Raw genomic sequence first — 16870 nt, forward strand, 5'->3', positions numbered from 1 at the left:
ACCTTTTTTGGACACTAGGAGCAATTTAGCATGGCCAATCCACCTAACCTGCACATCTTTGGACTGTGGGAGGAAACCGGAGCACCTGGAGGAAACCCGCACAGACACGGGGAGAACGTGCAGACTCCGCACAGACAGTGACCCAAGCCGTGAATCGAACCTGGGACCCTGGAGCTGTGAATCAACTGTGCTAGCCACTGTGCTACTGTGCTGCCCTGTCCAAACATTGCACATTTTTGGAATTAAAAAAAGGATGTGGGAAAATAGCTCCCTGGTGCATTCACCAGAGCAATACCTCGACCAATCACAATCAACTTGCCAACCAATCAGCACCCCTTTTAACATGCAGTATAAATTGTTGTCCCCTTTGAAATTTGGCATTCTTGCATCAGTTCTGGTTAGTGCAAGATGAAAACTTTAGACAGTATGTTTCTTTTTCAGCAATACTTTCCCATGTTATATTTTCCACTTACTTTTGCTTATTCAGTCATTCTATTTTCTTCAAACTGCCCATTCCCATCTCGCCACAAGCTGTTGAGTTTAACTGTTTCCAGTTTAGAATGATCATATCTTATCCAGTTTTGTAAGGTGCAATATTTGACTTCATAGGACTACATTTGTACTGCATATTTTGTGATGTTGCAAAGTAATTTTGTGTGGGCATTGGGCGAAAGTAGTAGTCAAGTTCAATGCACTAAAGTTTCTCCATGAGGCTGTCTGATGCTGATTTCAGTGCTCAAAGATTGCACTGCGATTGCTTGGACTTCCTATTTTTTCCAACAAAGACAGGCTGTGCACACGTGAGCTCGAGCTCATCTGATTTTATCTAAACTGATTCAAACTTCAATTTGTAAAGTTCCACTTTTAAAATGTTGTTTTGAACATGACTGGAGTTAAATTATAGCCAAACATAAACTCACGCTCTGTGAAAGGATACCTGCCAGAGGTTACTTCGTACATTCAGAAGTAATTTTGTTCTGCACTCTCAGGCTACCCGCTGTTCTTGTGTCAATGCATATATAAATCTGCTTTGCATTGGCATTTATACTTAGATTTCTAAAGAGCACTTTCTTAAAATCCACCCCAGTTGCTTACAAAACCCTTTCCATTTCACGTCATATTTTTGTGTTCTTCCTGTGATTAGGTGCTGTATTCAACTTCTCACCATCCTTTGTTATAATTTCAATTTCATTTGCCTTTCATAATATCAGACGAGTTGATATTTAAAATCATTTGAGGTTACTTCAATGTATCTTTGTAATGTTCAAATAATCATAAGGGCGGCACGGTGGCACAGTTAGCACTGCTGCCTCAAAGCACCAGGGGCCTAGGTTCAATTCCAGCCTTGGGTAACTGTGTGGAGTTTGCACATTCTCCCCATGTCTGCGTGGGTTTCCTCAGGGTGCTCTGGTTTCCTCCCACAGTCCAAAGATGTTCAGGGTAGGTGGATTTGCCATGAGAAATTGCTGCTTAGTGTCCAAAGGTTAGGTGAGGTGAATGGGATCGGGCAGTGGAGTGGGCCTGGGTGGGGTGCTCTTTCAGAGCGTTGGTGCAGACCCAGTGGGCCTAATGCCTCTTTCTGCACTGTTGGTGTTCTATGGTTCTATTACCATGTCTGCTGGTAATAAAACATTTATCTTGTGTAAACCTGTCGAGATACCTCATGATCAAGCCTTTTCTTTCTATCACTTACCTCCCTTTACTCTGTATCACTTCTGTGATCCTCAGTTATTTGATTTAAAACATAATTAACAACTTCTCCTGTCAAATTTTCAATATCACAAACCTGCTATTGTCTTCCAGTTTTACTCCAGCCTGTATGTCCTTCCTCTCCGTTTCATTCTTATTCATATGTCTTCCCTCCATTTTTATCTCATGACTTCTCCTGTGTTTTGTTTCTATTAGGTTTTATTTTGACATAACAATCAACTTTAAATTCTTCGGCGAAGGATTCTCCTTCAGTGGAAAGATACGAGGCCCCCAAACGTGGAATCCTGGGTCAGCGATATGGCAGGGTTCATTAAATTGGAGAGGGTGAAATTCGCCTTGAGAGGGTCGGTACAAGGGTTCTTTAGGCGGTGGCAACCGTTCTTAGACTTTCTGGCAGAACGATAGACATTGGTCAATGGCAGCAGCAGCTCGGGGGGGTGGGGTTACTTTATTTTTGTTTATGTTATTTACACTGGAAGGGTCTGAGGGGGTGTATACACCTGTTGTCTTAAGTCGGGGTGTTAATGTTAATTTATTATTTAGGTACAGCGGGGGAGGGGTTTGGGGGGTTGCTTTTTTAGATTGTGTTTTGTACTTAACCCTGTTGGGTTCTTTTTTCTTTCTCATTTTGTTATTGATATTTTATGAAAACCTTTAATAAATTTTTTTTTTTTTTTTTTTAAACTTTAAATTCTTATTTCAATGAATGAACCTCATGATTAAATGGAGTTATGCATCACTTTACTGAGTGGCTCTATCAACTTACAGATAGAATTTGATAGGAATTTTGTAAATCATTGAAGAACTACTGGCGTTGGGCATCCCTTATTGACTTGGATCAGTGTGCCATGTGTTTTGATCAGTTCTCCAGAATGTTTCCAAGGCTAAAAAAGTTACATTAGAAGTGCAGGTTGAGCAGATTAGGCTTGTATTCCATTTGAATACAAGAACACAAGAGATAGGAGCAATGGTAGACCACATGACCCATCGTACCTGTTCCACCATTCAACACAGCTGATCTTGGCTCTCAACTTCACTTTCCCATCTGTTCCCCATATCCCTTTATTCGCTGTCTAACCGACCATAAAAATAGTTAATAATGGAGCATCCAAAACCCTCTTGGGTAGAGAATTCCAAAGATTCACAATCCTTTGAGTGAAATAATTTCTCCTAATTATTGACAAACAATGTGGGTAGAGAATCCCGCAGCCAGTGATTAGTGCAATGCCAAGAAACATGAGCTGGGGAACTGAAGAATCCCGCCCAACATCAACACTTGCATGTTTCATGCCTTTTTTTAAAATTCTGCTTTCCTATTCTTGTGAACAAAATTTATAATCTACCACTTCCCCATTTTATACTCACTCACTACCATCTGTTTTCCCACTCACCTAGCCTGTTGATATGTCTTTTCAGCCTCTTTGTGATCACGTCACAACTTACTCCACCTAGCTTTGCATTATCAGCCAAGTTAGATACATTACTCACTCTCAATTGGTCTAAGTCCATTTGTACATATTTTAAATATCTGAGGCCCCAGCACTAATCATTGTCACACTTCACTAGTCTCAGCTTGCCAACTTAAAAATAAGTAATTTGTGCTGAATCTAGCATGTAGGCCATCCGATTCTGGAGGTTTGCCTGATCATAATCCTTAAGTTTCTTCAGTACATTTTCTCTGCTGCTATTAATTTCGACAATTACCTCACACTTTTTAGCACCCAGGTCACCCTCTATTTCTGGTATGTAACTTGTGTCTCCTGCTGTGAAGGCAGATATAAAAGTGTCAATGTCTTTGCCATTTTCTCACTCCCCGTTATATTTTCTCGTATCTCTGTTTTTCAGGGACCAGGGTTTACTTTAGCTTTTTATACACACTCGTAAAAGTATATCTGAGACAATCTTTATATTCCTGGTTACTTTGCTCTCATTTTATGTTTGCCTCTTTCTCAATTTTTTGTTGGCCCTTTGTAAGTTTCTAAAACACTCCCAATCCTCAGACTTGCTACTATCCTTTGCAACATTATGAGCCCCCTATTTTAATACACTATCCTTAATTTCCTGAATAAGCCACAGTTGAATCTTTCTTGCTGAGTTTTTGCTTTTCGGCGAAATGTATATTTGCTGAACATTTTGGACTGTTTCTTTAAATGGTGGTGCAGTGGTTAGCACTGCTGCCTCACGGCGCCGAGGACCTGGGTTCGATCCCGGCTCCAGGCCACTGTCCGTGTGGGGTTTGCACAGTGTCTGCGTGGCTCTCACCCCCACAACCAAAGACATAATGGGAAGGTGGATTGGCCATGCTAAATTGCCTCTTCATTGGGGAGAAAATGTTTCTCACTGTTTCTCACCTCCTAATCTTTTAGACTTTTTTTGCAATCAACTTTGGCCAAATCGCACCTTATACCCATGTAATTGGCTTTAAGATTCTTGTTTATGATTTGAAATAGTTGTTTTCTAACTTAATGTTGAATTCAATGGATACAGAGCTTCCCAGTGGAGCTGACCTCCACATTGCTTGAGGAGATGCTGACGACAAGGGGACTGGAGAAGGGAGTCATGTTGGCGGTTTACAGGGCTATTTTGGGGGAGGAGAAGGCACCGCTGGAAGTGATCAAAGCAAAGTGGGAGAAAGAGTTGGGAGAGGGTATGGAGGAGGGGTTCTGATGTGAGGTGCTCCGGGGAGTGAATGTCTCCACCTCGTGCATGAGGTTGGGGCTGATACAGCTGAAGGTGGTGTATAGAGCACACTTCACAAGGGTGAGGATGAGCCAGCTCTTTGAGGGGGTAGAAGATGTGTGAACTTTGCTGGGGGGGCGCAAACCACGTTCATACATTTTGGTCCTGTCCAAAGCTGGAGGATTACTGGGAGGAGGTTTTTAGGGTAATCTCTAAAGTGGTGTATGCAAAACTGGATCCGGACCCCTGGGAGGCCGTATTCAGGGTATCGGACCAGCAGGGTTGGAAACGGGTGCGGAGGCAGATATTGTAGCCTTCGCCGCATTGATCGCCCAAAGGCAGATCCTGTTGGGTTGGAGATCAACCTCTCCACTCTGTGCCCTGGCGTGGCGAGAGGACCTGCTGGAATTCTTACCTCTTGAGAAGGTTGAGTTTGAACTGAGGGGAAGGACGGAAGGACCCTACATTTCATGGGCGTTATTCATTAAGCACTTTCAAGAATTGGGTTACATCAAGAATTGGGAGGGTTGGGGGAGGGGGACTGTATGTGTTAATGGTGACTATGGGTGTTTCCTGATTCCTTCTTGTTTTTTGTTTATGTTAACACACGGGCTGTTGTTTCTGGGTTTGGTGAGAGGATGGGATTGTTTTTATTGATAATGGTATTGGCAATGTATTTGTTGTTTATTGTTCATTGGTGGGTGTAAATTTGGAAGAAAATGTGAAAAAGTAGAATAAAAATACTTTTATAAAATAATGTTGAATTCAATTGTATTATGATCATTAATTCCCAGCGGACCTTTTACTATGAGATTGCAAATCAATCTTGCCTCATTACAAAATATTAGATCTAATTACAGTTAACAGAAGCGACTTTCTCCTAACTGACCCTAACTGTTTGGATGTGTCAATGACCTGTGAGGAGTTAATTGGGAATAAATAAAGGACTGCATGTCAGTGGCGTCTTTCACAAGCTAAGGGCAGTCTAAAGCGTTTTATATCCATAGAAATGAATCATAGAATTCCTACAGTACATGAGGAGGACATTTGGCCCATCACCTCTGCACCGACCCTCTGAAAGGGCACACTACCTAGGCTCACTCCCCTACCCTTAACCTCACCTAACTTGCACATCCCTGGACACCAGGAGGCAATTTAGCACGGCCAATCCAACTAACCTGTCTTTCGACTGTAGGAGGAAACCGGAGCACCGAGAAACCCACGCAGACACGGGAAGAAAGTGCACACTCCACACAGGCAGTAAACCAAGGCCGGAATTGAACCCAGGTCTCTGGTGCCACCAAAACAAAATATTTTTTGAAGTGTAATTAAAACTAATTCTATTCTTTGGCTGAAGCTAACGTCATTCGTGGTCGGTAAGAATAACACATCTCCTTGCAAATAATTCGCGTTAGTTTATATTCTGTAAAAAGAAAATGCACATGTAACAGGTATAAAACAAATGAAGGCTTCCGTCTCATTACAGCAACGAACACAAACAAATAAACCCCGCTGGCTTTTAATGGATTTATTTTGTTTCTTGTTTACAGCTATAAGGCCTCTCCTCAATGGCACTTAACTTGGAACATCATTATGCAAAAATATACGACAGGAGTGTGATTCACAGCAGCCCAGTTTCAGACAGTAAACTGCTTTCTGGAAATGTCCATCCTTTTCAAAAGGACCAATTACTGCCGGTGACTTGGACGTTAATTGCGTGGACGTAACGCGAAGATTGTGATCACGGTTACCTTTCCTGAGAAAGTAAAAGGGATTGTTTTTTAATTAATCCTGCTGCAATGTATCGCCAGTGATTGTTTTTAAAAAGCTTGACTCTTCCCTTGCCAAACAACAATGTCCTGGCCGCCTTTTCGTTCAAGCAACGCCCATTTGAAATCGCAAGTTAAATTCTGGTTTCCTCAGAACACAGCAGTCCCCCGCCCCGGGCTTCAGCTGCTTAGTTCCTCGAGCGTTCGTTTTATTTTTCTCATTCCACTATCAGAACTTCAAGTCGCTGCGAAAACCGACATGGTTTTAAACTCCGCTGTCCGTTGATCCCTCCAGTTTTAGTAACTCGAAGTAAGGCACTTTTATTGTCCACAGCTTGGTCAGGTAGGTTTGAGTGACGAACTCATGCCTTTGCCTCACGAGAAATCTCTTCCTGGGCAACGAAAATCTGTATCTTTAGTTTTGCATAATATCTGAATATGTAATGTGACAAGACATTGATTACAAAGCAATGTGAGAAGAGCACTGGGGCCTCACTGAAGCGAACCGAAGTTGGTCAGATTAAGACTAACCTGGTGCAATCGTGCTTTCTAATATGTGAATGTCGGAGCATGGTCAAAGTTTAGATTTCGTGATATTTGCTGCTTTTTTTTCTCAACTGCACATCTTCCCGGCTCCATTTTTTCTCTCTCTAATGAAGAAGCGTAACATAAAACCGCTGGTCAGAAGAAACGAATGCACTAAATATTAATGTCTGCTCCACACAGATAGTATTTCTTTCGGCCGGAGCAGTGTCAATGTCAGGAGGCTTCCCGGAAAAACGCTGTTTGCTGAACTGGCGGACTTGCTCTCACATTTTCCTCAACGCCGACAAGGGGCGGGAACTATGGTCGAGCCCACATCTCCTTCCTCCCAGGCGGCTTGCTTCCTGGGTCAGCGTTCAGAAACAGAGGGGTGAACATTCCAATGCACAGGCTCTGTTGCCCTCACTCCATTCTAACTCTTCTCACATTCCTTTGAGGGCAATCGAAACGAAAGGAAAACACAGATTGAGAATGTTGGTCACTCTCAGTCGCACTCTCAGTAACCAAATGCTGCATTTCCCAATCCCCAATGTTGCATTTCTCAATCCACAGTGCTGCATTTCCCAATCCCCAATGCTGCATTTCTCAATCCGCAATGCTGCATTTCCCAAGCCAAATGCTGCATTTCCCCATCCCCAATGCTGCATTTCCCTAGCCCCAGTGCTGTATTTCCCATTCTGTTCAGTCCAATGCTGCATTTCCAAACCCCAATTCTGCATTTCTCATTCTATTCAGTCCAATGCTGCTTTTCCCAATCTGTTCAGGCCAATCCTGCATTTCCCAATCCCCAATGTGCCATTTCTCAATCTGTTCAGTCCACTGCTGCATTTCCCCAATCCCCAATGCTGCATTTCCCAATCCCCATTGCTGCATTTTCCAATCCCCATTGCTGCATTTACCAATCTCCAATGCTGCATTTCCCCAGTCCCCAATGCTGCATTGCAGCATTTCCCAATCTGTTCAATCCAATGCTGCATTTCCCAATCTCCATTGCTGCTCTTCCCAATCCCCAATGCTGCATTTCCCAATCTGTTCAATCCAATGTAGTATTTCCCAATCCCCAATGCTGCATTTCCCAATCCCCATTGCTGCATTTCCCCAATCACCAATGCTGCATTTCCCCATTGCTGTATTTCCCCAATCCCCAATGCTGCATTTCCCAATCCCCAATGCTGCATTTCCCCATCCCCATTGCTGCATTTCCCCAATGCCCAATGCTGCATTTCTCAATCCCCAATGCTGCATTTCCCCATCCCCATTGCTGCATTTCCCAATCCCCAATGCTGCATTTCCCCATCCCCATTGCTGCATTTCCCCAATCCCCAATGCTGCATTTCCCAATCCCCAAGGCTGCATTTCCCAATCCCCATGGCTGCATTTCCCCAATCCCCAAAGGCTGCATTTCCCAATCCCCATTGCTGCATTTCCCAATCCCCAATGTTGCATTTCCCCATCCCCATTGCTGCATTGCTGTATTTCCCAATGCATTCAGTCCAATGCTGCATTTCCCAATCCCCAATGCTGCATTTCCCATTCTGTTCAGTCCAATGCTGCATTTCCCAATCCCCAATGCTACATTTTCCAATCTGTTCAGTCCATTGTTGCATTTCCCTATCTCCAGTGCTGCGTTTCCCAATCTTTTCAGTCCAACACTGCATTTCCCAATCCCAAAAGCTGCGTTTCCCAATCCCAAATTCTGCATTTCCCAATCTGTTCAGTCCTATGCTGCATTTCCCAATCTCAAAAACTGCATTTCCCAATCCCCAATGCTGCATTTCCCAATCTGTTCAGTTCACTGCTGCGAGCCGCAATTCTTAAACACATCAAAAATAACCATGTCGATATTCACTGGATCCGTTGAGCAATCTGGTGGCAAAGTGGGACTAAATTAATCCAGAATCACCAAACCAATCGGCTTTTTTTTATCTCAAGCGGTGACATGTTCAAAGTTGCCTGTTTCCTGATGTGTTTTGCCTCAAATGGACTTGTCTCACGGTACCAGTCATTGCTTTTCCGGATTGATTCGAGAGTACAGCCCACCAGAGCAGAGTGCCTCTTTGTTCTGGAAATATGGAATGTCCCTCACGATGCCCGGAAAAGAATAGTCTATTTGGGGGCGGAATGGCAACGTTGGCATCAGGCCAGACGTGACATAAGGTGACATGAAAGTGGGGAGGCCTCGTCCGGGGTTCGAGTAGGCCAGGCGAAGTGGGTTAACTCCGAGCCTGGGGTTCAGCCCGTACAGGTTTGCGGGTCCTCCGAAAACCGCGCTGGATTGCAGAGGGGAGAAAGCGGACTTTGTCCCCAGGGAGCCGCCAGAAAGGCCAGCGAAGGTGAAGTGGGAGGGTCGCTGCAGCTCCCCCGGCTCGGGCGCCGTGCACTCGACATCTTTGACTTGTGCCTTTGCTTCCTTCCCATTCAGGACTTGCTCGATGGCCTGGACGACGTTCCCCTTGCAGCCGGCGAGGATGCACACCAGTTTGTCGCGCTTGTGGCTGGGGAAGACCTTGGTGAGGATGTCAATGGGCGCCCTGTGGTTCGAGGAAGAGCCGGGCAGGTTGGCCATGACCTTAGCCAGCTCCTTGGGTTTCTCACATTCGTTGCCCGACTCGCCATCCGAGGGGCTCATTGAGCCAGGGCTGTCAGCGCCTTCCGAGGGGGGATCAGGGGACAGGGACAGCTGGGCCGACTCGTTCTCCGACGCTTCGGCGTTTCCTGCTTTATCCCTCAGATTCGTGTCGGAGCCCTCAGTCTCTGGAGCGAGAGAGTGTGGCGGCTGAAGCATCGATCGGCTGACCAACCCGTTGTAGAAAAGCTCATATTTGGGGCTTTTCTGCCCTGTAAAGAAACAGAAAGATTGAAACCAGGCACAGGAAATAAACGTGGGAGATCACTGAATAAAACGTTGCCTTCCTTCAGTTGGGAACGGAAAATACAACCGTGTTAGACACGGAAATGGCGGGAACAATTGCGTGGATGGTTTTAAATGTTTACAGAGAATTGCATGTTTATTTGTTTTTAAATCAGCGAATGAGGGGAAAGTGGACTGTTTGGTTTAAACAACCATAGGCTGGTTTTACCATGGTCGGAGAGTTGTGTCGGTTTATGTCAATAAAGAATATATGGTAAAAAGTAACACATTCGAGAAGGAACATGAGAATAGATTTGCTGTTCAGTAGTGTTACCTGAATTACAGGGGCTTCCTCTATAATTTGATTTTTCACTCTGATTGAAATGATTTACTATACACTTGATGTAAAAGGACATACATTAATAACCTCCATTCCTGTCATCGATTTGTTTAGAATTCGCTAAATTGCTCACTGGTTATGTGTTCCCTTTTCCCAAAAACGTTACTCGAGGTCTGGCGTCAATATTAAAAGCCAGACAGTAACGTCTCCATCACGGGCTAATCCAACAAAGACAGCAGCATTTTACAGGCAGTTTCCAATCGAAGAATTCAACGTGTTTCACATCAGATTTTAAATATATCTTGCACGTTGCATTAAGTGGAGTTACGAGTCCTCCCAGGGGTATCTTACTGTCTTTGACGTGGATGATACAGCATCACAGGGACTGCAGCGGTTCAAGGAGGCGGGGCAAGGGCAATTAGGGATGGGCAACAAATGCTGGCTGTGCCAACGGCGCCCACGTCCCGTGTAGGAATGTAAAAAATAGCATTGGATGGTTCAGTAATCATTTCCTGGCTCATTTTCCTATCGGTGTGTTGGTAACGATTGCAAATTTCTTATAAATATATTGCACAAAATATCCGCATATACTGGCAGTAATGTGATCAGATTATTTAATGACAGTCGTTTATGCTTTTTAAAAATATAGTTCCTCTCCTGTCCGCAGGCCTTGCATTGGGAGCCGATTTATCGCTGTGTAGCTTACTGAGAGACAAGGTTCATTTCTCGAATCTCTTCTCCAATGTAAAGTGTTCCAAAGCACATCCACTAGTTTATTCCGGTACATTCTAGAGGGCATTCAATTTATATGTATTTTACAGACCTTCCAGGAGATTGATACTTTTTAAAAACGCTATAAGTTGTTTGGGTCGCATTTAATTTAGCATTTTAATTTTGATTTTACTAATGATCACGAAAAAACGGGATTAATTAGGATCTATTACTGGCTTTAAGATGCAGAATGTAAAAATTTGATCTTTTTTTCAATCGGCCTGCAAGTACTATTGTATAGTTCTCCTTTGCTAGTGAAGCAAGTTCGAACTACATTTATTGATAATGCCGCCAGGTTTACTTCACATAAACAAGTGGTGTTGCTGAATGTGCAAGACACAGCACATAACCCTCCTCCCAGCCACCAGTCCCCCAGCAATGCATGCGCTTTCCTTTTAAACGAATGAGAACCCTTTTATCATTGGGGAGTCAAGTTTTATCTTTGAATGTAATTTTCCAAGATGCGGGGAAACCTTTCTCTTGGCCCCAGTTTGTCCACGGGATATCGGTTTGAGTGTTATTTTCTGCGTTGAAGCAATTCGAACTGCCTTTATCATTCCACTTTTCTGTTCTGCATTATCCCACTATGAAAATATTAAATTTTTTAAAAGTTTTTTGCAAGTCTGGATGGATCGAGTACAAGGAATACTGGAATGTGGCGATTAGGGCCTTTTCACAGTAACTTCATTGAAGCCTACTTGTGACAATAAGCGATTATTATTATTCATTTTATTGCCACTCTAAACAATATTCGTTTATCACAAGATTGAGGCATCTCACTAGTTAATGTAACAATCCAATTGTGGTATTGGAAAGCAATATTGTAGCTTTGCACAGTGTTCTCCTACCAAGTGCATCTCATTAGGAAAAAATACCTGTTCGCTTCAGCAAACGATTTTAACCAAATTATAACTGATCAGAAGCCAAAATTGATTGGACTGCTTGAGCACTGGATTCGAAAACATCCAAATCCACCCGTTACCTTTCTGGTGAAAGGTAATCGACCTGAAATCATTCATTCTGTTTCTTTCCCTCCACAGATGGTGCCTGACCTGCTGAGTTTTTGCAGCATTTTTCTGTTTTTATTACCTTTCGGGGTTGAGATTTTTAAAAATAGAAAATTATGCATGGAGTGAATAATAATATTTAAACAAACTCTTTGATTGTTATCAATTCCCCACAAAGACTGCAACCTGGTGTTGTAAATTAAAGTCGATTTTTCTAAATAAGCAGGTGTCAGAATCAACAGCACAATGTTCAAAGCTGCAATCAAGACAACCCGGGTTGCATTCAGAAAGTTGTCACATTATCAACCAATCAGTTCACTGCCAGAGAGTCGAATGATTTCGACATTAACTGGAAAATTCCCTGTTATTTCTACGTTTAGTCTTTTGTTTGAAATGGCTTAGGACTGGCCGTTCCTTATGTCGACAGATATAACCCGGGTGTAATTTGACCGAAATGTCTCTAACTCACGTTAAAACTGTTTGCACCATTCAACTTTACCCACATTATCTCTCGCTGAAATATGGCCAAGCAAAAATTACAGCTCCCCAAATTTGAAAAAAACAACAAAGTAATCTTCCAGCTGAAACTTGCTTTTGATCATTTATTGGCAATGTTGCTGTTCTCGTTTATCGTGGTCGGCGTGCGGGGTGATCAGAGCGATCATTCGCCAGTGTAAACATTTATTTGGGGGATGCACCCGAGAGCTCGTCGCTGATTTGGGCGTTTAGATAATGAACGTGTCACTGTTGGGATGATGATCAGATACCGGCACTTGTGACTCGCTCGAATACTCCGGGAATGAATTGGATGCACTAACAAATGCCGGTTTCTGGACCACTAACTCTGAATATTGGAAAACGCTGTTTTTCAAGCGGCAATTTCGACATATAGGCAACCCAAATGATGCCTTTAGCAACACTGTACCGTTCCCGCCATGGTGCATATATTTTTTTTTTAATGTACAAAATTATACACTGCCCTTAGGCGGTTTCTAAACGGGAAAAATGACTTTTGTTCAGATGCTGGCTCGTCACGACATGGGAAACGGTAGGGCTCTGCCAGCACTGCTAACTCAGATCTGGAAAACAATTGATGATGGGAGATGTTAATCCACTAAGATGAATGTTATTGACAAATCAATAATGAACCACTCACTACATTCAAAAATGATGCTACAACCGTTCAGTATTAATCTGCTGGTGGGGAACGGTAAGTGGGGGGGGGGGGGGGGGGCGCAGTAACAAATGCAGAATAATGAACAGAAAGCTGCGACAATTAAAACAGTGATAAATGGTCAGATTTCGAGCAGGCTTATTTTGCATTGTTGTTCGTATTGAGCATTGACTGTGATGAGGTGCGGAACGAGCACAACATGTTGCAAACATTCCTTCAAACTCCCGGCTCGGGGTTGCAAAATAAAATGTTTGCAAAGAGAAGTTCACACTTTGCCTCGTTGAACGGCCGGCTTTGAGGTCGCTGTGACTTACCGTCTTTATGATTCTGGTACTCGGCCCCGAAGATCTCATAAGGCGTGGAGACGGCTCTCGATCCCGGGATGATGCTGTTGGCCGCGGCGGCAGCCGCTGCCATGGCCAGGCCGGCTTCGGCGGCCCCTCCTCCGGCGTATATGAACTGCAGCTCCCTGGCCTCGTTCTCCTCCTGCGCTTGCTGCCGCCGTAGAGCCACCTGAGCGGCCATGACCCGCTGCCTCTCGGCGATCAGCATGCACTTGGCGCACATGCAGTCCCTCCAGCGGCAGAAGCGCTTGTGCCCCTTGAGCGCCGACACCACGCCGTGGTTCCTGCAGCGGGCGCACTTGGGGGTCCGGGGGTACCGCTCGGCGGCAGAGGCGGCGGCCGCAGCAGCGGCCGCGGCCCGCAGCAGCAAGGCGGGCGGTCGGAGCAGCGAGCCGCTCCCCGCCATGGAAATGGGCACGGCGGCAGGGTTGGGCGGCACGCAGGAGCCCGGCAGCGGGGCGGAGGGCAGAGAGCCCCTGCCATTCATCCTAAATCTGATCGGCTCTGACCCACAGTCAAGTTACTCCCGTCCCCAGTCAGGACAAGAAGGAAATTTACCAAAGGCTTCTTGATATCGACAGAGAGCTGTTTTTACAACTGTACTCTTAAAACAAACATGGTTCGACTGTCAAATCAGAAAATGCACCAAAGGTGCTGGGAGGTTCTGCAAACTATTTATTGCACCCGCATGAGGTGTCAGTCAACAGCCTGCATTTCCCAGCATTACTGGAAATGTGACATGCTGGGAACAATTTTAGATCAGTAAAGTCCTTTCATACAAAAAATATAAACTGCCTCTTTGGATCACAGCAAACCTGTCGTTAAAAACTTCAAGTTGGGTTTTGTAACACGCACACCGGACACAACTGCTGTATCCTTCAAACGCTCAAAAAAATGGGCTCAGTTGTTTACTAGGATTTGGGTTGCGAGATGTGGCTGCTCTTGAACTCGCCCAGTCTGTGTCCAAGTGCAATGTTGCGGAGGCAGCCGCTGCAAATGATAAATAGTTGACAGTTGCTGCCCCCGCGAGCCTCCAGCTCCCTGTCAATCACCGGGAGGGGACGGGACCAGAACAGGGTGGGCTGGAGCTCAGCACCAATGGCAACTCTCTGCCTTCTCATTGGCAGCTCCCAGCTGAGTCACATGAGTCCCTGCCTCAATAGCAAACTGAGCTGGGGGGCGGTGCTTCTGTCTGGAGATCTGGAGTGAGTGTCACTTATTATTAATCTAGAAACAGAAGTAGCTGTTGTGAAGGCCACTTTACATCTCCAGACAGAGGCAGCCCCTCCCCCTCCACAGCTCAGTTTGCTATTGGGGCAGGGGATCATGTGACCCAGCCAATAAGAAGGCAGAGAGCTACCATTGGTGCTGAACTCCAGCCAATCGGTGAAGGTCCCCGTTCTATTCCCTCCCGGTGATTGATAGGCAGTAGGAGGCACGCGGGCCCCGTCCAGTTACCCATTTATCATTTGCAGCCTCTGCCAGGCTCTGAATGTATAGAGTAAATGGTCACATCTATCGCAATTGTATTGCGGCATCTCAGAGTGCCACTCGCTCTTTGGAGAAAAGTTGAATATCATTGCATTTTCCGTAATGACCATGTTTGGAATGTCCTTTTAAATATTTTATGAATTAAGTATCTTGCTCCTATTCTTCGTTCGGCTGCTTCCGAACAAGAGGAACATAAATTCCTCAATATACCGTTAGTTAAAGACAGGCTTCATAGATCTTGCAATAGTTTCAACCGAATACGCGCTAATTCCGTTTTTAAATTTCCGCCGAACCTCTTTGCACGGCAACTAGAGTAATTGGTCTGAATAAGCATATCTATAAATGATCAGTTTTGTGAATTTGACATTTTGGATTTTTTTTCTCCCAAACAGACAGAATAGCATATTTGGTTTCCATGTTTGGTTGGCAAGTTCTCGTCGAACAGAATCGCCTCACTAAAATAATACTTGAGGCAATAGTGGGACGTCGATGTACAGAAGCATTTCAATACACCCACTGTAAAATAGACATATTTCGCAAATACCATTTTGCTTGAAAGTTAGAGACAGAGAATCTTGCCAGGCTCCTCCGAATTCCATCTAAAGGGTACAATTTAGAAATCTAATCCTGGCCATATTGCAACAGCGAACAAACATTTATCAACATTTTACATCGTGGCCCGTTCACTACACGAAAAGTTGCTGAAAGTGTCAAATTACTTATTAACGTTTGTAAATCTACTGCCCACATAATCCCGCCGAGACGCGTAAATCATTTCGCACAGCAATGTAGCTTGTGAAAATAGATGTGGGTTCATCACACAATGATCCACGCACTTTTCCTGTAGGTGTAATTATGCAGATTATTCGCGGCCAATTTAATTGGTTCATCCTCCATTTATTTGAGTTTATTTTGCAGTTAAACGAATATTCGCACAGAAGCCTAATTTTAGCATTTACAATTTTTGTTACACGTTTTTCAGAAAATTGTTTGGTATCTCGTATAAACTGAATAAATTCAGGAAGAAGCACGCATTTCACTGTCCAGCAGAGTTCAATCTATTTATACCAGTGTCAATTTATCGGAATTGCTTGATAGTACAGAACACTAACTAGTTCTCGACATACATGCAATCCGACCTTGCCTGTTTTTTTTTACAAAAGTGGACAATTAAAAGGCCTTTGCTTCAGCTTGATTCCGCAAACCTTTCAGACCTTTGCGTTTTCTAAAAAGGTCGAATGCCCGAAATAGGTTGAGACTTGAGGCAGCCTGTCCAACCCAAACCCAAAACCAAAGACTCGGGTAAGCTTGGGCGAAATAGAAAATAATTAAAAGTGTGGCGTAGCAAAACGTTATCCATAACGGACTAAATCCCACTCCAGCCGGGGTCAATTCTCTCCTCTTGTATTTGCTGGGATAAATAAAGTGGATTCAGTTTATTTAGTCCCCGCCCCAAACAGGAATCAACTCATTGCAAAGCTCCAGGATTTAACCGTCCACTATAGCTCGCATTGCCAATCGAGCTGACCGTTTATTTTATTGGTTGCACTGGGTTTAATTAGAATTCTTACATTGTCAGGCGATGCTGGAGATTTTCTCTCTCTGTTTGCATACTTTCGTGTAAATCATGCATTTAAAGGCCCAAAAGCGTTGTACAACATTGGATACACATATTAGTTTGGACAGAGGCAGGATGTATATCATCTATTTTAATCATTTGATTTTCAACACCCAAAACAACCTTGGAAATATTTTTTTATAATGGATGAGCCTACAGTGGTTAGCACTGCTGTCTCACAGCGCAAGGGACCCGGGTTCAATTCCGGTCTCGGGTGACTGTGTGGAGTTTGCACTTCCTCCCTGTGTCTGAGTGGGTGCTCCGGTTGCCTCCCACAGTTCAAAGAAGAGCAGGTTAGGTGGATTGGCCATGATAAACTGTTCCTTAGTGTCTCAAAGTTAGATGGGGCTACGGGGGTAGGGTAAGGGAGTTGGCCTAGATAGGGTGCTCTTTCAGGGAGGTCGGTGCAGACTCGATGGGCTGAATGGCCTCCTTCTGCACTGTAGGAATTCTATGAAACGCCAGCTCACCACCCTCGAAGTATCATTTCCTCTGGACGAGTTAATTATATTTTTCATGCACATTTCCGCTTTACATCTGTGTACACAATTCCTGCAGCGTTCCTGCTCCTGT

General features: G+C 44.2%; 1 protein-coding gene across 1 annotated transcript; it reads right to left on the minus strand.

Moving 5' to 3' along the window:
- Positions 1 to 5902: 5902 nt before the first annotated feature.
- On the minus strand, positions 5903 to 14170 carry LOC140429650 (doublesex- and mab-3-related transcription factor A1-like). Its single transcript, XM_072516925.1, has 2 exons — positions 13159 to 14170; positions 5903 to 9539 (listed from the first exon to the last, which is right to left on the minus strand). Exons 1-2 carry the CDS (start codon positions 13673 to 13675, stop codon positions 8704 to 8706), a joined length of 1353 nt encoding a protein of 450 aa, XP_072373026.1. The 5' UTR covers positions 13676 to 14170; the 3' UTR covers positions 5903 to 8703.
- Positions 14171 to 16870: the final 2700 nt, after the last annotated feature.

Source organism: Scyliorhinus torazame, chromosome 9 (assembly GCF_047496885.1).
Source record: "Scyliorhinus torazame isolate Kashiwa2021f chromosome 9, sScyTor2.1, whole genome shotgun sequence".
In the NCBI taxonomy this organism is placed as follows: Eukaryota; Metazoa; Chordata; class Chondrichthyes; order Carcharhiniformes; family Scyliorhinidae; genus Scyliorhinus; species Scyliorhinus torazame.

What these genes read in the sequence shown, in the direction of transcription:
- LOC140429650 (XM_072516925.1), bottom strand. Translation starts at nt 13,675, where the DNA reads ATGAATGGCAGGGGCTCTCTGCCCTCCGCCCCGCTGCCGGGCTCCTGC. An exon ending in GTACCAGAATCATAAAGACG is followed by an intron (nt 9,540 to 13,158) that starts GTAAGTCACAGC and finishes GTTTCTTTACAG; the next exon opens with GGCAGAAAAGCCCCAAATAT.